This window comes from Solea senegalensis, linkage group LG5 (assembly GCF_019176455.1).
Source record: "Solea senegalensis isolate Sse05_10M linkage group LG5, IFAPA_SoseM_1, whole genome shotgun sequence".
Classification (NCBI taxonomy): domain Eukaryota; kingdom Metazoa; phylum Chordata; class Actinopteri; order Pleuronectiformes; family Soleidae; genus Solea; species Solea senegalensis.
This window is the reverse complement of record NC_058025.1, coordinates 15,179,150-15,203,181: the sequence shown is the minus strand read 5'-3', so window position 1 is coordinate 15,203,181 and position 24,032 is coordinate 15,179,150. Positions and strand designations below refer to the sequence as shown.

Here is a 24,032-nt window from a genome sequence, read left to right as displayed (position 1 = left end):
CTCTGAAAACTTTAAAACGAGCTGTCTACTCAGCAGCAAGGCCGCCTCACTGAGGGTTTTCAATTTCACTTTTATGGAATTTGATTTCTGTCAGCCTGTAATATGTCACCCGTATTGTCCACACCATCAATTCTCCGACAGCTTTATAAACTGTTATTTAAGCTACACTCAGCTCTTGTATTAGGCTGTGAAAAATACAGCAGGGATTGGGCTGGAGCTTTGAAAAGTGCACCAAACGCTGGTGAATTTGTCAATCTTGCTCACAAATTAAACAATTTTCATCATGCTTACGGAAAATGTTTAAATCCAGTGGTCATTTACAGATTCACAGAGAGTCGCTTGCATTAAATGTGGTATTTATGAAATGATAAACCTTCCTCTCTGTTTGTTGGTACAGGGAAAACCATGCATGTAACTTGATTAAGTCAGTACAAGAAAAATTTTACTCAAATGCTTCAATGACTATACCAAGATAGACACATGCCACCCTTATTTAAGTGCAAATTAAGTTCTGCAGACTGGAGAACTGCAGGCTCATCCCTGCATTGGAGTTGATGCATCTAAATAGTACATCAGGTTGGGGGCATAAAAAGAATCATAAAGCAATTGGATGAAGCTTTGTAAACTCCTACTTAGTATATAGACTCAGTGAGTAATTAAAAATCTCAAAGCAGATTCGAGACCAAAGAAACCTGTGTATCGCCTGTCTCCTGTGTTTAGGTAAATATAAAAAAGGAGTCACAGCTGGAGGACGCTCTCATACTTCGTCCTATTCGGAAGGAAGTCATGGTATTTTCAGTAAATTAGAGCAACACAGAACAAGGACTAAGTCCACAAATAGTTTAAAACAGCCCAAATCAATAACCAGGTCCCTGGAAGTGATCATCACTTCAGGAACTGTGCAATACTATGTGGCATTTAAACATTGCACCCTTGCAGCGTTTGAACTATGGCCTGCCTCCTGTCTTGTTTTGGCTTGCTTTCAATCTTATACAGTACTAGTGACTTAATGACTTAATTTTATAGCCTATGAGCTTCCCTACAAACCACTGCTTACAAAAGAATATTTGATATTAAACAGTGATCCCAAAACCTATTTGAACTGTAACTTTTGTGTACAGTTGCATACCTAATACCAACAGAGCCGACGGGAAAGTGTGTAGTGTAATTTGTAACCTGTGGCGCAGACACATTTCTTCCTCTGTTATAAGACTCAATGAGGTTAGTGCTCGGGTTTCAGGGGAGGAAGTGTTGGAGTAAAAAACTGAACGCATTAAACCAGGGGGAAAGGAAATGGGAAAAAATATCTTCTTTTGTTATAATTAATGTAGGGGTAAGCAAACGGAATGGATTAGGGCTAGGATTCGCTATGGGTCAGGTTATGTCATATTAAATGTTTGTATGGGACTGCAAAAGTAAATGAATTAAAAGCATGCATAATAACATTCAGTATAGCATAAATATAAATAAAAGAAGAGTGACTTCAGGACTGACATCATCAAGACAGCACATGAGCGTTTTCTTTGTTTGTGGACTGAGGAAAATCCTCCTGTAGGTTTTCTACACAGCCTTACATGATGGAAGCATCTCCATACTAATAAAAATGACATCTCCAGTAATTGGACATAATGTCTACAAAAAGACATTCATAAATACAGTACATGAGAGTAACAACAACTTTTAGTATAAGTAACACAACAGGGGTGTTTTTGCAAGAATTGTGATAGTTAAATTCTAAATCTAATCAAATCATAAACTCCCTGCCTAACTTGCTGACTCCTGGGGGGGCTTCCTTACCTCCCTGAGAGGGCTTGTCTCCTTATCAGGCACCATCTCCTGTCTGGAAGCTCAACACAACCCTTATATTATCATCATCCACCTGCATGACAGCCAAGCACCACTGAGAGCACAGTGGAGGAGAGAAGAAGGTAGATGGCCTTACACTGATAACGCCAACTGTGCTCTTTTGTGGGCTTTGATTTAATAGAGGGACGAGCACAAGACCTGTAGATCACTATTTTACCACAATCTCTACTGTTTATTAGATGAGCCTGGTCATTTACAAGTAATAAATGGGAACTTTTTAAGGCTACAACATTTGAATTGCATGTATTTGTTGCAAAAGATCAAGTAATTAATGCAACAACTTAAGAAACAATGGAAAAAGTAAAAAGAAGCCAATATATATATATGGAGGATGATGTCACATCCTTGCCTAAAAATCCTTAATGCAATACCAGTTTTATATTAAACTTTAATTTTTTTCCCAATATAAAAACAAATAATAATGTGGAATGTGCATTAATTAAAACATTAAAAAAAAAAAAAAAAAGGCAGGTGTATATTCTAAAGTCTATAACAATAACGTTAGACAGCTGGGCCTTGGATCTCCTCTGTATATTCTGTATTATCATTTATATTCTCTGAAAAATGGCCAAATTCTGGCAGGGTATGTTAACTTATGAGCACAAATGTAGCTATTTACATCATTAAGTTTGTTTTACTTCGATGCATCTTTATAAATTTGCCTTTTCACAGGTTGTTTTGAAGAAAATGGAAAATCAGTGAAGAAGAAATATGTAACAGCTCTCAACGCATTCAATTGTAGAGTTTTAGGACAGGTAAAGGAGAAAGAGTGGGAACACTTTTTCAGGTGACAACAAACTGCTTATTTTTTATTCTCAATAAATATCAGTTTTGTTTATTTGTGAGCTCTTCACGCGCATACAAACAAAATGCCCCCTTGAATTTGAATAACCATAACGCGTCGCCTTCCCAGCCTGACAGCTTCACTGAAAATACCATAAATCACTAAGGAGGATGGCTAAATTATGCTAAAGAGTGCTAACTGATTAGCATTAATGTGCTCACTTTCTCCTTCAAGCACTGAGGCATAACAGTTTGTTCTTCTGCCGACAGACAATACCATTAACCTTTGCAATTCAGACTCTGCTGTGCACTGGCAGGTTAGCGGAGGCAGTGACCCCAAAACTAGATGTTGCTATTGAGAGGTGGGCGAGCGGGGTGAGTGTGGGGTGGCCAAACGTTCTTCATAAAAAAAAACAATCCACCTCATCAGAGAACACTGTTGAGTTATAGATCTAATTTGCTTCAAGCACAAGCTCATCTCATTTGACACAACAGGGATACATTCAAGCATAAATCTGTGTGAATATTCTGAGAGAAACGTGTGTGTGTGTGTACCCTGGTGTGTCCTAGGTTATAAGACATTAAAGCAGACACGACCATCAATCTTTGAAAAACATAAAGAAATAAAAGTTTATGTAATTGACTCAAAGATGCAAAGAAAACAAACCTCTCACATTCACAAGGTTGCCCACATGTGCAAAGTGAGGCTCTCTCTTTCTGTTGCATGTAAAAAATGTTATATGAATTTTTAGAGTTTCCTTCATTTTCATCACTTTGTTTTCATTTTGTTTTTACAGTTTTATTCTGTAAGTCCTTTCTATAAATCAATATTGTGTCACTGTGTAAATAGGGAAACATATTAATTAATTCACAAGAAGAAATTGTTCATTTTATTGTTAGGTAACATGTTTTATTGTTAGGTAACATGTTTATCAAGCAACACTGTAAGATTTATGTTGCTAATTTTAATTTTTTCCACTGTTTTTTTTACTTGTTTAAATGTGTTTAAGTCTACTTTTAGGGCACTTTGGCCTTCATTCATAAGCTGACAGCACAGACAAATGACAGCGAAAAAAGGGCGAGTGAAGGGCGTGATGTGCAACATAAGCCTGGAATAGAGCACGGCCTGGGCCGCTTTTTTCTGCCCGAACCCGACATGAACCCGACATGAACCTATGGGAGTATTGACAGTATTTGACACACGTCCTATTTTTATTTTTTTCTAAGCGCAAAAAATACCCGATACAGCTACAGTAAGACAAGCGCACTCGGACTGTCATGTAGGTGGTTGTTAACATTTATTCGCGGTTACAGCAAATGACAGAAATGCTCGTTACATTCAGGAGGAAGCAACTATGAGCCCCCATGAACCCACAGAGACACACATCTTATGAGTTATCACCAGCACTTATGAGTATCATAAAATTTCAGACGTACCATTAGCAACAATCAGTTCTTCTTTATGATCTCTTATTATCCCTATTTATCTCTTGATTAACTGTAACCGCTGATAACTTTTTACATCATCCAACCATTGTGGCTTCATTAGCTTTACGCTATATTTTCAATACAGCAATTTAAAAAAGCCATTTGAACCCTGTGTTACTCTATGTTTCAATAAAAGAACTTGAAATTAACATGTCAATTCATGTCACCGAACTGTCGGGTGACGACAGGCTCGGGTGATTTATTTTTTTATCTTTTTTAAATAGAGAAGGAAATTCAACATTTGGTATACAGAGAGCCATAGTTAAATAAAAAAACTTATTTATTTACTTATTAGACACCAATGGTTTTGGTGTGATATAATGTGTACATCGCTTTCCACTGTGCATCCACACAGCTCACACTGATATGAGTCTTTTTTATTAGTGTAACGGTGATATAACGATCAGGTGAACCTTTTGCATGCTGCGCTGACTTGTTGGTCTGTCTATGGCATGAAAACCGCACATACACAAACACAACATCATTACATTTCTTACTGTACGCCCAATCCATCTCCTCTAATGCACAGCTGCAGGATTTTTGCCTTGGTTCTTTAACTCTGAATCCTAAATCTTTCAGTTGAAGAGCAGTCAACACTAGTGTACCATCACTCTATGCCATAACATATGAGCTTACACAAACGTTACCATGCTATTTTTAATGAAGGTAAGTGCTGACTGCAACTCAAGTTGTATCTTGTATTGGGTTGAACGATTTGGGTAGAATGAATAATTGTGAGTGTGATATCATTTATATAATTAGAAAGAAAAGCTTTTGTACAATATCCACTGTATTATAGGTTCGTAACCTAATGCTGCCTTACATCATCAGTACTGAGACTTAATAACAATTAAACAACAACAATATTTTAATTTGCTCCGGACATTTATGAATTATAAAAGGACCTTTCATTGACATTTAATAAAAACACCAGGGTCAGATGTGCGGCATAATACAGAATATGTCGTAAACTGCAACCTTTGCAATTTGTTAGCTACATTGTTTCAAATCTTCCATTTATCAAATCATTTCCAAGCACATTCTACTCTTTCTTTTATGATCGGTGAATTCTTTCTGACAGTGGAAACAGTGGAAAATAAGAAATTGAAATTCTGTTTTGTTTTGTTTTTTTACATGAAGTGATTAATCCCAAACTCATTCTGGTATAAAAGCAGTTCAATAAAGCTATGCTGACTTGAATCTTGTCATTAAAATGTCCATATGGATTACATTAAATAAAATGATCAGTGCCATAACAATCTTGAAAACCCTAAAATAGAAGAATCCTGGGGGGGGGTTAACGTGTGTACTGCAATAGAATACCTACCAGATGTTTAAAAAAGGGCTATTAAATACTCAAGTGTTACAGATAATCAAGCATGGTGAATGATGTTAGTCACCTGGTATTGCTGGTAGTTGTAGAGGTTGCTGTAGTAGGTGGGGTAGCGTGAAGGTTGGTAAAAGTTGTTATAGGGGTTGGATGATCCCTCAGTATGAGCCCTGACAGTGGCTGAAGGGCTGGAGGACGACAGCGAGCGACTCGCTGAACCAAAACATACAGAGATTAGACAGCAAATAAGACAACATTCCATTTAAAGGATGAATGATGTTGTCTGTGAGTGAGTGGGACACTTAAACAATGACAACACAAAAGGTGACATCAACAATTATATAACTTATATAAAAAAAGGTATGTGTGTTTTCAATTCCATGCATCTAGCAGCAGACCTAATAAACAACCAAGACAACACAAAAGCTGACATGAACAATTATATAAGTTAAAAATATTAACTAGCTCTATTAATAAAAAAAAAAACATTACAGTAATTGAACTTCACTTTCTCTGTAACACCACCCTTGGCTCAAATGACTGACAACAGCACCATCTGCAGGTGACAACTGCAACTTCCTGCCGACCTCCCACACAGTGCCACCACCTTACAGGTATGAATCTATCAGCACATATGAGACCATTAAATCGTCATTGCTTATTATCTCTTGTATTTTCTTTATCCACAAGGCCACATTCTCGTCAGGAACACCCTGCTCTTTTGCCTTCGCACAATGAAGACACTGTGCACAAGTGCAGCCAAAGATAATGACATGCGTATGCTGTCCCTGTTCTCTTGTCATCAGTGCATCACACAGTGCTGAACTCCTTTTTCCACCTCACTTTGTTCTCTCTGTTGCCATGTCAGGGACCCTAAGCTCACCACAAATACCACGCTGTATTCCACCTCCTGTAATGTTGCTATCAGACTGAGTGGGAGTGGGAACACAGTTATCAGGGTCTGCCTCCACATGAGAAGAAAAGAGAGTCTTTTCTATGTTCCTGTCCTCCATATGAAAAATCAAATAAGAGGATTCCATAACAATGTACAGAAAACTAACAGAGAAAACGCGTCTCTTACACTGGGTGAAAAAAATTATATTTTTTGGCATTTTTTGTATCAATAATTCTATGATAACTTTTCAGCATAATGTAGATCAGGTGATCTCAATGAAAACTAAACTAGAATACAGGCTCTGTTCACAGTCTAAGGGACATCTGGCCCATGACAGGGGGATTTCAAATAAGGAGGGTGCTCTTTTTGGCTGTTCTACTAAGGAGTTGGATATACATGTTCATTTGGTGAAAGTGATACTATTAAATTGCAACAACTAAGTAAAGAAAATAAAGAGAAAACATGGCGGACTATAAACCTGTCAAAATGAGTGGTGAGCTTCAGGGATAGAGAGGTCGCCACAGGTCACACATGACATGCCATGTATCTGTGTGAGACTCAACAAATAAATTCAGCTCTACAGTAAGTTCAGTCAGGACGACGACACTGTTGTAATCGATCAGCCTTATTCACATTCTCCAGGCTTTCATCTCCTCTTGTGCACATGCACTGTCACTCCACAGCTGCCACTTCCTGAGTCTTCGCAGTGTCATTGGATCCACCATCCCTCATCCTCCATCTGTGTCCCATCAGGTTACCAACCACCATCACCACCATATCTCCCCCTGTTTAGTTAATTTACTTTCACTTATCTCTCCTGATTTAATGATTTTTCTGAAGTACCTGTCTACTGCAACTTTAAGACACGTTTTTTTGGTGTAATCAAGTTTTGAACAACACGATGCAAACCTTTCTACCCCAAAAAATCAAAGCCTCAGAATCATTTTGATGGGCAACTAACTTGAGAATGGAACCTTGTTGCACACTGAACCTCTGTCCTTCCATCGTTGCATTATTTTATTTATGATGTATCATGCAGCCCTAGTAATCAGTGTTAATACTGTGGTGGTGGCTGAGGTATTACTACTACTGTGTCCTGAGGATGGATTGCATTCATGCAGCTCAGTAAATGTGGCCACTCAAATCAGCTCCAAATACGGTTTGTGTGATTGCATTTTAACACAGTCTAGACATGATAACTGAGGACAGATGTTAATATAAAGTCTGAATGGCATCTGACTTTATAATAGTCAGAGAATAAAACTGCCAGAATCAGGCCCAGGGAGGTCAAGACACTCTCTGCCTTAACATTTGGTGGCTCTGGTGAATTTATGGTTCAGGAAAAAGGTTTAGTTTGTAGAGAGTGCTGCTGTTGACTGGTGGTGAGACACATAATATAAGGGGTGTGGTGTGATAGCAGGTAAAAGAGCACTTGCAAATGCCTCACCTGTCCCAGCTTGAGAAGAATTGGATGAGCTGCTGGTAGGTGTCAGGGATTGTCCATCCACAGAGAATGAGAATTCAGCTCCAGCTTCATTCTTTACATTTAACTCAGGCACAGGGAGAGTGACTGGACTGCAAATACCAAGCTCCTCCTCCTGAGCCTGCTGCCTCCTCAGGGCAACCTGGATGGGAGGAAAGGAGAACACTGATAAGACACAGGGCAGACTCACTATCTGCTACACAATAATAACCAGACTCATTAGAAAGTCATTACACGAACTGTGTAAAGATGAATCAACAATGTCATGTCAATATACACTGCAGACTTATGAACACAAATACCATAGACGGAAACGATGATCTGTCAGCAAATGTCTTGATAATCAATAATAACTTACTCATGTCATACAACAAATACACAAAAAAGATCATCTACTGTATAATGTAGTTTTCATCTCAAGTAACCTCACCTCAAACTAGCAATGATCATAACATTATTCTCTTAAGCCAAAAAAGTAGCCTCAAGCAACAAACTGCAACATCAGAGAGCAATAAATTAAATATAACTTCTTTGTTTTTGTAATTAAACTCTTATTTGAGTGCAACAATCAATACAATAAATAGTAAAGACATCCCTAAACACACGTTGTTTACTAACAAGCTAGCTATACATAACTGCAGCTCTTGTTTGTACACAAATGAAAGTTAGGAGAAAACAATGAATGTGAGCTTATTATTAAACAGCGTAAACATGAACCAACGGTATTTAATCCAAACTGCTACATTTTGTGTTTCGAGTTTCATTTCGTCACCGCTTCTTTATTTTGAATTTTGAATTAGCCGCGCGCTAACAGGTGAAATAACGGTTACCTGTGCAGCCATGACTCTCTGCCTCTCCACTATCAGTTTGCACTTGAGACACTGGCAGTCCTTCCAGTTGCAGTAGCAGTAGTAGTCTTTTCTATAAATTAATATTGTGTTACTGTTTAAATAGGTAAACATATTTGTTTATTAATTAATTCACAAAAAATGTGTTCTTTTTTTGTTAGGTAAAATGTTTATCAAGCAACACTGTAAAACTACAAAATAAAATGTGCTGATTTATGTTGCTAATTTTACATTTTTCCACAGTTTTTTTTACTTGCAAGTCTAAATGTGTTTAAGTCTACTTTTAGGGCCTTCATTCATAAGCTGACAGCACAGACAAATGACAGCGAAAAAAGGGCGAGATGTGCAACATAAGCCCGGAATAGAGCACGGCCTGGGCCGCTTTTTTCTGCCCAAACCCAACATGAACCCGACATGAACCATGGGAGTATTGACAGTATCTGACACACGTCTTACTTTTGTTTGTTTTTTTTGTGCAAAAAATACCCGATAAAGCTACAGTAAGACATTTAACATTTACAGTTAACATTTATTCACGGTTACAGCAAATGACAGAAATGATCGTTACATTCAGGAGGAATGTATGGTCTGTCTGTGCCATGAAAACAGCTTAGTGCGCACACACAAATGCACGTACACAAACACAACATCATTACATTTCTTACTGTACACCCAATCCATCTCCTCTAATGCACAGCGGCAGGACTTTTGCCTTTGTTCTTTAACTCTTGCACATGACTCCTGTGACTGGTCACAAGCTGAATCCTAAATCTTTCAGTTGAAGAGCAGTCAACAATAGTGTACCATCACTCTATGCCATAACATATGAGCTTACACAAACGTTACCGTGCTATTTTTAATGTAGGTAAGTGCTGACTGCAACTCAAGTGGTATCTGGTATCGGGTTGAACGATTTGGGTAGAATGAATAATTGTGATTGTGTGTGATATCATTTATATAATTAGAAAGAAAAGCTTTTGTACAATATCCACTGTATTATAGGTTTGTAATGTAATGCTGCCTTACATCATCAGTACTGGATGGGAACCTAATAAGACTTAATAACAATTAAACAACAACAATATTTTAATTTGCTCCAGACATTTATGAATTATAAAAAAAAATAAAAGGACCTTTCATTGACGTTTAATAAAAACACCAGGGTCAGATGTGCGGCATAATACAGAATATGTCGTAAACTGCAACCTTTGCAATTTCTTAGCTACATTGTTTCCATTGTTTCAAATCTTCCATTTATTAAATAATTTCCAAAAATATGGAAAATAAGTTGCCAAAAATTTGAAATTGTGTTTTAATTTTTGCATGTAGTGATTAATCCCAAACATATTTTGGTATTAAAGCAGTTCAATAAAGCTATGCTGACTTGAATCTTGTCATTAAAATGTCCATTTGAATTACATTAAATAATTGAAATAAATAATAAAAAAATCAATGTCATAACAATCTTGAAAACCCTAAAACAGAAGAATCCTGGTGTCAGTCATTTTGAACAGAGGAGACTATAAATAAGAAAATAATTTGTAATGTAGTACACACATCCCTTCTGTCCCTAAGCAGCCCAAGTTAAACAACAATGCTTCCTATTCATATTAATATGCATGGGGGTTATGTATACTGCAATAGAATACCTACCAGATGTTTAAAAAAGGGCTATTAAATACTCAAGTGTTACAGATAATCAAGCATGGAGAATGATGTTAGTCACCTGGTATTGCTGGTAGTTGTAGAGACTGCCGTAGTTGGTGGGGTAGCGTGAAGGTTGGTAAAAGTTGTTATAGGGGTTGGATGATCCCTCAGTATGAGCCCTGACAGTGGCTGAAGGGCTGGAGGACGACGGTGAGTGGCTCGCTGAACCAAAACATACAGAGATTAGACAGCAAATAAGACAACATTCCAGTCAAAGGATGAATGATGTTGTCTGTGAGTGCATGGGACACTTAAACGATGACAACACAAAAGGTGACATCAACAATTATATAACTTATATAAAAAAGGTATGTGTGTTTTCAATTCCATGCATCTAGCAGAAGACCTAATAAACAACCAAGACAACACAAAAGCTGACATGAACAATTATATAACTTATAAAAAAAAAATTACATTACAGTAATTGAACTTTCTGTAACACCAGCCTTGGCTCAAATGACTGACAACAGCACCATCTGCAGGTGACAACTGCAACTTCCTGCCGACCTCCCACACCGTGCCACCACCTTACAGGTATGAATCTATCAGCACATATGAGACCATTAAATCGTCATTGCTTATTATCTCTTGTATTTTCTTTATCCACAAGGCCACATTCTCGTCAGGAACACCCTGCTCTTTTGCCTTCGCACAATGAAGACACTGTGCACAAGTGCAGCCAAAGATAATGACATGCGTATGCTGTCCCTGTTCTCTTGTCATCAGTGCATCACACAGTGCTGAACTCCTTTTTCCACCTCACTTTGTTCTCTCTGTTGCCATGTCAGGGACCCTAAGCTCACCACAAATACCACGCTGTATTCCACCTCCTGTAATGTTGCTATCAGACTGAGTGGGAGTGGGAACACAGCTATCAGGGTCTGCCTCCACATGAGAAGAAAAGAGAGTCTTTTCTATGTTCCTGTCTTCCATATGAAAAATCAAATAAGAGGATTCCATAACAATGTACAGAAAACTAACAGAGAAAACGCGTCTCTTAAAAACTAAACTAGACTACAGGCTCTGTTCACAGTCTGAGGGACATCTGGCCCATGACAGGGGGATTTCAAATAAGGAGGGTGCTCTTTTTGGCTGTTGGATATACATGATATACAGGAGTTGGATATACATGTTCATTTGGTGAAAGTGATACTATTAAATTGCAACAACTGTATAAACTGAAAATAAAGAGAAAACATGGGGGGCAATAAACCTGACAAAAAAACAATGCAAACCTTTCTTCCCCAAAAATCACAGCCTCACAATCATTTCGATGGGTAACTAACTTGAGAATGGAACCATGTTGCACTCTGAAACTCTGTCCTTCCATCCTTGCATCATGTACGTTCGATGAGCAGGTAGGAACATTATTAAATAAAGGTTAAATAAAACCTTTATTAAAATTATATATTAAAATAAAATATTATTATGTATTATTACATTTTATTATTTTTAAAATAAAATCAGAACTAGTGTTCCCAACCTTTATTCAAATACAGTCCACAAAAAAATTGCGCTGTCAGCTTGTTTGTGTGTGTGTGTGTTCAATTAGGCATTCAAGTAAAGTGCCAAACAGTGTGATTTAGGCCCTGAACATGTCCCTGCAAAATGGGCTTATTGTTATAATTGTTATTGTTGTTGTTATTATTGTAGTGGCTTAAGTAACATATGGCGTGTTTCCACTAGCTCGACTTGGGATGTCATAACCAGGGGACACGCGAGACGTCGTCAGACTGCCGTGCACTGATTGGTCAGAGTGCCGACATGGGAAGAGGCACAAGAATCAAACTGAACAATGCCGAACTGTAGATCAGTTAAAAAGACTTAACAATCCTGAAAACGTGGGATCATCTCCAGCAAAGGAAATGTCTCCACTGAATCACGTGATGTAATGGCGCTTCATATATAGCAAAATATGATTGTTTATTTGCGATGAGCTCATGAAATAAAATGCAGAAGAATCGTTGTCATTTAGAAATGAGATCACGTGTAGTTGTGAATCGAGATCAAGATCTTTATTTAAGATGTATCATGCAGCCCTAGTAATCAGTGTTAATACTGTGGTGGTGGCTGAGGTATTACTACTACTGTGTCCTGACGATGGATTGCATTCATGCAGCTCAGTAAATGTGGCCACTCAAATCAGCTCCAAATACGGTTTGTGTGATTGCATTTTAACACAGTCTAGACATGATAACGGAGGACAGATGTTAATATAAAGTCTGAATGGCATCTGACTTTATAATAGTCAGAGAATAAAACTGCCAGAATCAGGCCCAGGGAGGTCAAGAGTTAACATTTGGTGCCTCTGGTGAATTTATAGTTCAGGAAAAAGGTTTAGTTTGTAGAGAGTGCTGCTGTTGACTGGTGGTGAGACACATAATATAAGGGGTGTGGTGTGATAGCAGGTAAAAGAGCACTTGCAAATGCCTCACCTGTCCCAGCTTGAGAAGAATTGGATGAGCTGCTGGTAGGTGTCAGGGATTGTCCATCCACAGAGAATGAGAATTCAGCTCCAGCTTCATTCTTTACATTTAACTCAGGCACAGGGAGAGTGACTGGACTGCAAATACCAAGCTCCTCCTCCTGAGCCTGCTGCCTCCTCAGGGCAACCTGGATGGGAGGAAAGGAGAACACTGATAAGACACAGGGCAGACTCACTATCTGCTACACAATAATAACCAGACTCATTAGAAAGTCATTACACTAACTGTGTAAAGATGAATCAACAATGTCATGTCAATATACACTGCAGACTTATGAACACAAATACCATAGACGGAAACGATGATCTGTCAGCAAATGTCTTGATAATCAATAATAACTTACTCATGTCATACAACAAATACACAAAAAATATCATCTACTGTATAATGTAGTTTTCATCTCAAGTAACCTCACCTCAAACTAGCAATGATCATAACATTATTCTCTTAAGCCAAAAAAGTAGCCTCAAGCAACAAACTGCAACATCAGAGAGCAATAAATTAAACATAACTTCTTTGTTTTTGTAATTAAACTCTTATTTGAGTGCAACAATCAAGACAATAAATAGTAAAGACATCCCTAAACACACGTTGTTTACCAACAAGCTAGCTATACATAACTGCAGCTCTTGTTTGTACACAAATGAAAGTTAGGAGAAAACAACGAACGTCAGCTTATTATTAAACAGCGTAAACATGAACCGACGGTATTTAATCCAAACTGCTACATTTTGTGTTTCGAGTTTCATTTCGTCACCGCTTCTTTATTTTGAATTTTGAATTTTGAATTAGCCGCGCGCTAACAGGTGAAATAACGGTTACCTGTGCAGCCATGACTCTCTGCCTCTCCACTATCAGTTTGCACTTGAGACACTGGCAGTCCTTCCAGTTGCAGTAGCGCTTGTGTCCTTTCAGTGGAGACACGTAGCCGTGGTTCCTGCAGCGGGAGCATTTGGGCATTCTGGGCGGTTTGCGGCCTAAAGGCGGGGGCAAGGGTCCCGTGAAGTCCGGCACCTGTTTGCTCTGCTTGTCCTTGCTCATGGTCTCAGTGTGGAAGAGTCAAGTGTGACTACTGCTACTGTGTTGGACTGTGTTGGAAGTCTAACACTTAGACCGGTGTCTGGATGGAGGCTGTAAGGTCACTGTCCCTCCCCTGCCCTGCCCTCCCGCTGCTGCTGCTGCTGCTGGGGTTTTTTTTTTAGTTAAATTTTGCTTCGTTTTTTTGCTTTCCCAAACTCCAGTGGGAGGAAACAAACTGGAAGCAGGGAGAACACTTGATGTTTTTTTTATTAATCAGACACATTCTTGGATGCAACCCACAGTTCCTGAAAATAGGGACAATTTAAAAAAAAATGTTACTTGTTATATTAAAAAATATTAATAAATATTTGTTGAATGACGTTTTAAATTGTGTTGGTGTTTTAATTGCACTTTGCTGACATGTAAACAAAAACAATTAATAGAATGTGATGATTGAAACACACTCAAAATAAAAGTTGGGACAGTTTGCAAAACTAAAAAGGTTACACAAGTAACCAGTGGCATGCACAGACATTATTTAAAATAAAGGGGGGCATGCGCCACTAGCACGTTTAAAGCTGGCATGTCCAAAGGCAGCCCGGCCCTGGGGACAGAATTTCAGGTGGACATTTTTGTCTTCTACAATTTACAGTAATATAATTTGGGGGAAATCTTGGTGCATACAGGTCAAGGGTGGAGCCTAATAATACAGCCTAAACCTGTATTATTTACACAGACAGTGAAAAACCTTCTATGGTCAGAAAAGTCCACTTTACAGCTTGTTGGGAAAAACAGACTTCAAATTCTACATACCAAGTACGAAAAAACAAAAAACATCCAGACTGTATAAGACAGGAACTACATGGCTATTTCAGTAGGATAATGCCATGCAGGCATCATTCAGCATTGGTCACAGCAGAAAATTGTGCACTTTCCTAACAAATGTATGATTCATTTGAACATACAAGTTTAATGCATCACTGGAATGAAACCGTATAGTCTGAGGGTGGCACTGTGGTACAATGATAATAACACTTTTGCTTAACAATAAAAACAAAAGGACCTATTGAAACTGATGAAATGTAGAGTTTACATGCTCTGAACAAACACGGGTATGGGTGAATGAGATCATGCTTATCATAGACCTGCAGCAGATACACTTTCTGGCTCTGTCTTCATCATCCAATTAAGTCTCCAATTAACAACATTGGACTGAGGAAGCCAGAAACAGACTGAAACTGAAGTGATGATGAATAGCTGAAGATCAATTTCATTTCCTCAACTTTATTCCAACTGATGGTGTTCACTGCCACACATCAAACATCACTGTGCCTCCTTACTGCAGCTATACTCTGTACTATTCACCCTGGGCTTGTCATTTAGCTGTAATAACTTTACTTTGTGACCTACTAAAACATATTTACTGTAGCTCTTTTTTTTATCTCCACAACTGGCTCATGTGCTACATGCTGAATTAATTCAGTATATGCTTGACTGAGCTTAAACTGAATTAACCTCCACACTAGTCACTCTGTCAGCTGAGTGGATTTATAGGCAGGGAGTGAAGCGGGGTGATACACACAGGCACCCAATTAAAACCCATGCAGCCAAATGGAAGCACAGTGGTGGTGGAGGTTACCAATTAAAAAGCTGGCGTTTACACAGCAATAAGTCATTCAGTCAAGATACGTAAATAACTGCTACACATCATTGCCTCTATAGCATAAGGTAATGGTGATAGATTACAATGCAGTAATAAACGATGCAATTTAACACATTTAGCATATCTGTTTGTCAGACTACACTCCAAGCGTGAGCAGTCACAGGCTGTGACTGTGTCTCTGTGAAGTGTGAACACATGATGACTCACTCACAAGAGCTTATTTTAGGAGATGAGATGGGAAAAATTATAGAAGTTTACTCAGAGAAAATTAGTAAACTTCTATATTTTTGTTTACTGCAGTACTGACTCACTCCACCAAGAGCACCCACACACACACAAACTGATTTTTATGTCCCAGTCAGGACACATCATTGACATTCACTGTGGCTCTAGAGCCACATGTGGCTCTTCAGCCCCTCTGCAGTGGCTCCTTTCTACAAAAAAAGGTTTATTGTTATTTCCTTTTATTTCTCTTATTTTCAACTAATTTTAAGTGATCAAGGCGAAAAAGTGTAAAAGTGTTTTAACATTTTGTGCGTCACATTCAATGTCAAATGCAAAATTGAAAACCTACCCCAAACTTGACAAACTTTGAGATAAGCCATTTGGAGTCCTGTCCATCTTTGGATCCACATACTGATTTAATGCCGGGCAGGTTTTCTCAAGTATGAACTACATAAAATGCAAATATTGTCTTATTTATTTCAAAGTGGGTTACATAAATGCAATAATATGCCTCAAAATCATCATACATTTTATCTTTATCATAGTTTTTTTACAGCTCTAGATACAATTTATTTGAGTGGAAACAAAAATGGCTCTTTTCATACTAATGGTTGCAGACCCCTGCCCTAGCCTCTTACCCTAACCTTAACAACTAATTACCCTAACCCTGACCTAAACCCAATTCTAATCCAAACCCCAAAACCAGGTGTTAACCCTGAAAACCCTGTATGGTTTTTGGATCTCACAAAGATATAAATACAAGTACATACACAGGATCCAACAACATGAAAAGTAGAAAAAGTATTTTTTATGCTTATTGACCTGTGATTCTGCTCAATAGCATGCATGAAAAGCATGAGCAGTACTTTTTTGGTAACTTTGTGTTAATCTGTGACAATGTTTAACTTTTCATAATCCATAACAGTAGCAGCTATTTTTTTACAGGCATAATGTGTTAGAAATGTCGATAAACGTAATAATCTCACAGTCATTTTCTCATGCTCATAATTCTGTTAGGATAAGGCAAGTTTCCGTAGTGTCCCTGAAGGCAGCATTGCTTAGCAACAACGCAACAAGCTGATAGTTTTTCCCTGTCGCCGCAGGTTCGACGTAAACCATCAAACTTTCTTGACACGATGCCTAAAAAGAAGGACAAGAAAAGCAGCGACAACAGAGACGATGAAAAGAAGACGACACAAAGATCTGACGACAGAGAGAAGACGCTGTATCTGACACAGATACGATATTTGAACGAGCAGCTCGAGAGGTAACATACACTGACAGACACGTCAAATAAATCACAAATTCACTTTTGTCGGCTGTGACACGTGTTAGTCATACAACTTAATACACAGATATTTATTTTAATGACTCGACTTTCGCCGTTAATTAACAAAAAGAGAAGAAAATCACTTCAGCGCAACGTTTACGTTATTTGCGCAGCACTTACGCCGTTGTTGTTTTTTTTTTATTTTTTTTAGCTATGTTAAACTTTCACTTTATTACTTTAAACTTAAAGAATACTCTGTGGTAAAACATAGGTTAGTAAACCAGTAGACGAGCAGAATAGCAGCATAATAACCTATACACAAGGACCCCACGTTTTCCCACGTTTTTTACAAAAGATATTATGAACAACCGGAAATTTCTGGAGAAAAATAAGTTGTTGTTTCAACACAATATTATGCCTAAGTTAACCATTTACACTTGTGCATAGATCACAGTGGATCCACAAAGGCACAAAACATTTAGTCACAGATCTGGAATCTGGAACTGGAAAAATATAGTAATTTCACAAATTCATCCTGCAGGTCGGACATTTGACCCTCTGGTGGGCCAGGTCTGGCCTGCGGACCGTACGTTTGACACCCCTGGTATACGCCATACAGAATAAGGACATTAAATGAATGAGTAACCAAAAGCCCTATAAATGATTCGCCATTTATTTAAAGGGCATTTTGGGGGTTAAGACCTGGTTTTAGGGTTAGGGTAAGGGTTAAGGTTAGGTACTTAGCTGTGATGGTTAAGATTAAGGTAAGGGGCTAGGGAATGTAAGCTCTCTTTGTTTTCACCCTTTATCATCATCATCATTGTTGTTGTTGTCGTTATTACTGCTTCTGTCTATCTCTTCATATTAAGTTTTGGTCTCTTTTGTTGTTACTTTTTTATCTCATCAATAAAAACAATGTATTCCATCAGCTATCAGCCTTCTCTACCAAACACATGCTCCACACCAGTGATTCTCAACCTTTTTATACCAAGTAACACCTGAGAAAATGTTTTTTCACAGGACTTCGATTATTATTTTCTACACACTCCGGTCAAAATACCTCAGCTCTACTCCGATCACATACCCTGGTATATACAGTAGAAGAGTATTTCTGATTTTCCTCCAAGTACCGCCAGAGGAAGCTGCTACACGCGCCACAGTTTGAGAACCAGGGCTCTAACAAGAATCATTATAGATATTATTTCATTCACCACTAGCCGTGCGCTTCCTCCTTCTCCAGATATCAGCAGAAATGCGATGACCTCGAGAGGCAGAAGAAGGACTGTGATTCTCAGTACAGTGCGCTGGAGACAGAGAAGAAGGACATCATCACATATCTGAAACGCTCCGTGTTTGAGAAGGAGGAGGAGATGGAACAACTGTTGGAGCGGCTGGAGAGTCAGCGGCAGGCTGCAGAGAAGGACAGAGAAGACCTGAAGCTGCAGCACGAACATCTGAGGCAAGAACTCCAGAACCGGATAGAAGATCTGAACCAGGAGAACCGCCTACTCGGTGAGATTTGAGAATGTAATTGTTCCTATGAGCTATAAGCTGAGAGGAGCCCAGAGATGATCTGATTACGTTAGTTCTCAGCAACAACACTTTTGTGAGAAGGAAACTAACATTTGTATGACAGCAACAAAATAACTGTTGATACCTCCAAACTGGATGTTGGATGTAAGGTCAATTTTCCTGGGGGCTCTTCTCCTGAAATGTCATTGTTTAGACAGCAATTGATTAGATCAAATAAAACTTTTCTTAATTGTGACATTTAAAATGTAATTCAGTAATGTTCGTTACTCAGGTACAGCAGCTGCGACAGCAACAGGTTCCTTTAACTCAAAATAAAGTAAAAAAAAAAAACGCAAAAAAATGGAAGAAAAATTTAATATAAATTTAAGAACTTTTCAAATGTTTTTTTTTCTCACTAAACCTGTAACATCATAACATTATAAATGTGAGTTCACTCAACAATAAAATAAACAGTTATTAGGGACCTTTCATTTGACACAAACTATAAAACTCAATGCATAAACAAAAGCCAAGATTAAACCTTAAAATCTACATCAATCACAGCATATAAATGAAAGACTGGACTCTAGTTCAGTTTGGATTCTCCGCTCCTTCTTCCAGTGACGAGGCTGACGAGTCTGGAGGAGTTTCAGAGTCAGAAGAATCAGCTGATGTCCAACATGGAGTCACTGGAGAAGAAGCTGAACAGTGAGATGGACGACCACAAAGCCAACATCCACAGCCTGGAATTGAAAGCACTGATGCAAAAGAAGAGGTTGGTTCTGGATTAGTGACCTCCCTCTGTAGCAAATATAACATGTTATAACTCTGGAAAAATACAGTAGAAATTTGGAATAATATCAATGAATTTAAATTTGTTTAAATGTTTCAAAACTGTTTCAAAACTGTTTCAAAACTTCAGTCATGCCTGTTTCTCACCGTCTTCTAATCCCTGACAAAAGACTGGAGAAAGAGATGGAGAGTCATGTCGCAGCCATGGAAGTAGAGATGCAGCAGCAGGTGGATCAGAAGGTTCCTGAGATGACCAGGCTGGCTCTTCGGGAGAACGCGGAGGTCAGGGTGCAGTTCATCCAGCTGACGGAGCAGGCTCAGGTCCTGATGATGGAGAACTCAGGCCTACAGGGTCGCGTGCGTCAACTCAGCGCGGATGTGGGGAACCTGGAGCAGATGCTCAGCAAGTTGTCACGCAAGAGCTGCGTCCGCAAGAAGGTAGGAAGGTAAACACACACACACACACACACGCGATTAATGATCCAAACGATCAAGAACAGATGATTCAATGATAAACATCCTTACCTTGAGGTGGTGGAGCAGCTGAAAGAGAAATGTCAGCAGCTGCAGGTGGAGCTGAAGGATCTCAGAGAGGAACATCAGCAGCTTCAGACCGAGCACCAACAAATCCTGGATGAGATGAAGACGCTCAGGTCTTGTTAAGTTTTCTTCGTCTCCACTGTTCACATATGCTTGAACCACTGTGAACTAAAAATATACCATAGCAATTGAAGTTGTTGTTTTATGTTTTATCATTTCCTTGACCATTTTCACAAGTAAAAGTTTAAAAGTAGATGACAGATACAGAGGATGAAGCAGTGAACTTTTAAATGGACAGGACTAGATAACTAAATAGTTATTTTTAAGCAACAAAAGTACAAAGATAACAGAAAGTAAAAGCATGCAATATGAAGTGTCTCGTCAGAATACAGAGACGCAATATTATTAATGGTTAGTTGTTCTACGTCAGAAAATCCAGTATAGATATTTTGTAGTATGTGCAGTGAACAACACAGTGCAAATGAGCAGACTCTTAACACAAATGTCCAGAAGATGGTGCTGAAACATAGCATGACGGACAAGTATTCACTCTTGTGGTAATGTATGAAAATAAAAACAATATTAGTTCATTAAATATGTGAAGCAAAGGGATGAACATGCCAAATTAAGAAACAAAATAAAAATCTAAACTGAAAATCTAAAATAAATGGATGATTTAAAGAAGGATCTCACATTAAAGGCATTCACATTCAACAATCACTGTGTTTTACCACCTGATTTTAAAGCTCGGAGCTTTGGTTCAATGTCACTGACATCACTTTAGAGATATTTCCAAATACATACCGAAACAATTCTGCATTAAAAAAACACAGTAGCCATCAGCAGAGGAAGAGGTCCATGGCATGGAACCCTAATCACTAGGGTTCCTTTCAGATTTGAACCGGAGACCTCTTAATCTGTAGTCTTTGTTGTGTTTTTACTTCAGACACGAGCGCTCCTCACTGTCCGCACAGTGCAGTAGGAACACCGCCGAGGTGACTCGTCTGGAGGCAGATTTACAGGAAGTGAGGAGAGCGAGGAGTCGTCTGAGGAGCATCATACAGGAAGCGGCTGTCGCTCTCAGACAAGCTCTGATGGTAAACCAACAGTTGTGACCCTAAACACCAGCAGGAACATCAGGTTAAACAGTAGAGCAAAGATTAAGTAAATAGTTTAATTTCCTACGAAAAGGTGCAGCTTTATTCATCTACACGCACATGACAAAGTCAGACTAGGACTATATTTAAAATCGGAGGTCAGTGAAACAGAGAGAGAAAAAAAAAAGGAATAAAACCAAACAATCTGATGTTTTCAGGGTTTCAGGATTTAAACCCCGCTGTTCTCTTTGTTCCCTGCAGGGGGCACCGACGGCCATGAACTCGGCAGCGGAGGCCAGTGTCTTGCAGTGGAAGCAGATGATGCAGACTGTGATGATGGTTCTGAGCAGCTCTGCCACTGAGAAAGTGACTGAGCTGCAGGTAGAGTGTGACCCTGCAGCAGCCAGGTAATAAAAGTCTCCACCACTGTGGATTTGAGCTTTTTTTTTTTAACAATGAGCTAATCAATCAGACGTTCGCCCTGCAATCAATGTAACACACAGGGTTTTTACAGAGCAATAAACCTAAACTGCCTCCACTCCCTTCACACGGGGCAAAAACAATAACAGGACCTGAGGAAATGACATTGTGAATCTCATAATTCTGCCATAAAAAAAACACAGAAGGCCAGAAACAAATGTAAACGTATAATAAAGATAAAATAATAAAAAGGCAAAAGGCTGTGAATTTCCCTTTTGTTCCGCATCATGCACCAAGTAGTAAAACTACACTCTATAGAACCAGCCAGCAAAACAGAAATATAGAAATTGTTATGTTTTTTATGGTTATTTACATTTATCAGATGAAAATCCACCGTGTTTTACTTTACTACGGTTGCGCAATGATTGGATTTTCACCATATGTGTGCGACACTGTCTTAGTTTAACTGAATTACATAAAAAAAAAAAAAAAAAGGTTTTATAAGAGAAGCTTTAGAAAAGATTGTGATGATTACAGTAGAGTTCTGTTCTTATCTGGTCTCGATGTCCATCCTGCCATTTCACTGGCCTTCATAGAGCAGCGAGTCCGGGTCCAGCTTCGAGTGTCCAGTTTCAGCTCGCCCGCCACAGGCCCGGAGACCTGGGCTTCATCCCGCCTCCTGCACTGAAACACATTCTCCCAAAGACGGGACGTGGACCCATGACGCATCTGTGCAGGTTTGTCTCACTGAGATTCACTGAGTTTGTTTACTTACTGAAAATAACAAATACAGATTAATGATGAACATACTCAAAATGGTAAAAAGCCACTGAGGTTATTTTACTCTCCCTAAAGGTTGATGTTGATGTTATATTTTACGAAAATAATACAAATCACGTCATCATTTGTCAATGAAATGATGTGGAAGTTCAAATACTGTATAGTAAAGTGTGGCACTGATTTTACAGCAGTATGCAACATTTAAATCAAAACGCACTTTTTGACGTTACCCTTTTTCATGTGATAACTTTTGTTTTCTCCTTTTCTTTCTCTCAGGAAACCGTCCAGCCAGAAGACGACCGGATTCAGGTGTCAGAGCACAACAAAGTCAAGTCAACAAACACAAATGACCTCACACGGGTCCTCACTGACAACTCTCGGAAAGCCTTTCAATTGTTAAGAGCACACTTTCTTAGTTCGGATCTAACTGCAGTACAAGTACAAACATGTCTATTCATGAATCTATGAATGTCCATATCTAATATTTGATAGCCTTTTTCACTTCTCTTTGATAATCAGAATGACACTCTCTTCAGCGATGATCAGCCACTGTGTGTCAAAATGTTTGAATATAAACATAAAAATTTATCCACTGTGAAGTAAGCTTATAATTAGTGATGCCTTCACATGGACAGAACTTTGGTTTAATCACTCAAAACACTGAAGGAAATACCTAGGACTTCTATAAATATCAAATCAGATGATCTAAATCAACACGTTTCTGTTTATGTCTGACTTTGTTCCACCTTGCAAGATTCTATACAGTTTAATTTCCCTTTAATATGATTAAATATCCCTTCAATGTGGTCGATGTGCCTGAGGTTTGAGTGATAAAATGAAGGTGAGGCAGATTTGTATTCTTTAATCAAGTTTAATGTTATATGGCAAAGTCTCAGGCACGGCTGACGATAAAAGTCGAGAGGAGGACAGTTTACGTTACACGAGCGACAGAAAAACAAACTGGACACGAAGACAATGTGAGGAGAATAACTAAACTCTACGGATGACCGGCGTATAGTATGTACAATGAAACACATATATCAGCCCTTAAAAACTATATTTTGATAAATATATAACTTCATGGATCGTTAAGTAGTAATAGGTAATATTAAAAATACTGTGATTCTTCTCTTTAAATAGATACAAAGGATTTGTATAAAAGTACAGTTTCTCCAGTCTAGGTCGCGTCTATCGATGGATACATGAATCCGAGCTCCGCGCACAAAATGTGACACCGGGATAGAACAATATATACAGGAAATGGTTCCTCTTACACGTGGGTGGATTAATATCCATCTAACTATTCTGATGCTCTGAAAAAACAAAAAATGATCACCAATCAAATGGTTTTGTTGCTCTTGAATGATCAACACTGAGCTTTAGAAATTAAAAAAAATGATCGAATTGAAATAAAAAAAAAAGAAGAAAAAAGGAAAATAAAAAAAAAGAAGTAATAATAATGTAGTAGCTTAGCATGTGTTCATGTTGGTCTGACCTCCAGTGGTTTGCAGATTATGTGAATCTGATGGGACTCTGAGGCACCAGCTGGTTACATTCATTTTCAAAAGGGCACTTTGGGTTCTTCATGGAGTCCAGACAAAACACTTCCAGGATTCTCATTGGTTGATTGGTGCTTGTCCAGCTGCGGGCAGGGCATCATTCAGCGTGAACCGATAGCAGCGCAAGGGGGTTTCTGGGAAGGGGGGTGGGGTGAAGCATCTAATCAAACATGCCTCTCCGGGTGGGACTGGGTGACATCTTTCTGCCAAGTCGAGGGGTTCCCTGAAAATCAGTCAAACTTTTCATTTAAATGAGCCAGATAAGAGC

At 38.6% G+C, this 24,032-nt stretch overlaps 3 protein-coding genes across 9 annotated transcripts in view; 1 reads left to right on the top strand and 2 right to left on the bottom strand.

Moving 5' to 3' along the window:
* dmrt1 (doublesex and mab-3 related transcription factor 1) overlaps window positions 1-13,927 on the bottom strand; it is a 32,661-nt gene extending 18,734 nt beyond the window's left edge. Inside the window, exons 1-3 of the mRNA XM_044027229.1 lie at window positions 13,709-13,927; window positions 12,836-13,013; window positions 5,538-5,680 (exon numbers count right to left, since the gene is read on the bottom strand). Of these exons, the coding sequence (XP_043883164.1) occupies window positions 5,538-5,680; window positions 12,836-13,013; window positions 13,709-13,927 (540 nt within the window). The remainder of the gene's footprint in view (window positions 1-5,537; window positions 5,681-12,835; window positions 13,014-13,708) is intronic.
* Window positions 13,928-16,862: 2,935 nt separating this feature from the next.
* On the top strand, window positions 16,863-23,592 carry LOC122769438 (cilia- and flagella-associated protein 157-like). The gene is made up of 9 exons (XM_044025964.1): window positions 16,863-17,061; window positions 18,305-18,576; window positions 19,198-19,351; window positions 19,539-19,806; window positions 19,900-20,021; window positions 20,855-21,005; window positions 21,267-21,412; window positions 22,022-22,162; window positions 22,482-23,592. Exons 1-9 carry the CDS (start codon window positions 16,931-16,933, stop codon window positions 22,603-22,605), a joined length of 1,509 nt encoding a protein of 502 aa, XP_043881899.1. The 5' UTR covers window positions 16,863-16,930; the 3' UTR covers window positions 22,606-23,592.
* kank1a (KN motif and ankyrin repeat domains 1a) overlaps window positions 23,057-24,032 on the bottom strand; it is a 43,564-nt gene continuing 42,588 nt past the window's right edge. For all 7 annotated transcript variants that reach the window (XM_044025957.1, XM_044025958.1, XM_044025960.1 and 4 more), the window contains one exon: window positions 23,057-23,987. In XM_044025957.1, the coding sequence (XP_043881892.1) occupies window positions 23,925-23,987 (63 nt within the window). In that variant the 3' untranslated portion in view covers window positions 23,057-23,924. The remainder of the gene's footprint in view (window positions 23,988-24,032) is intronic.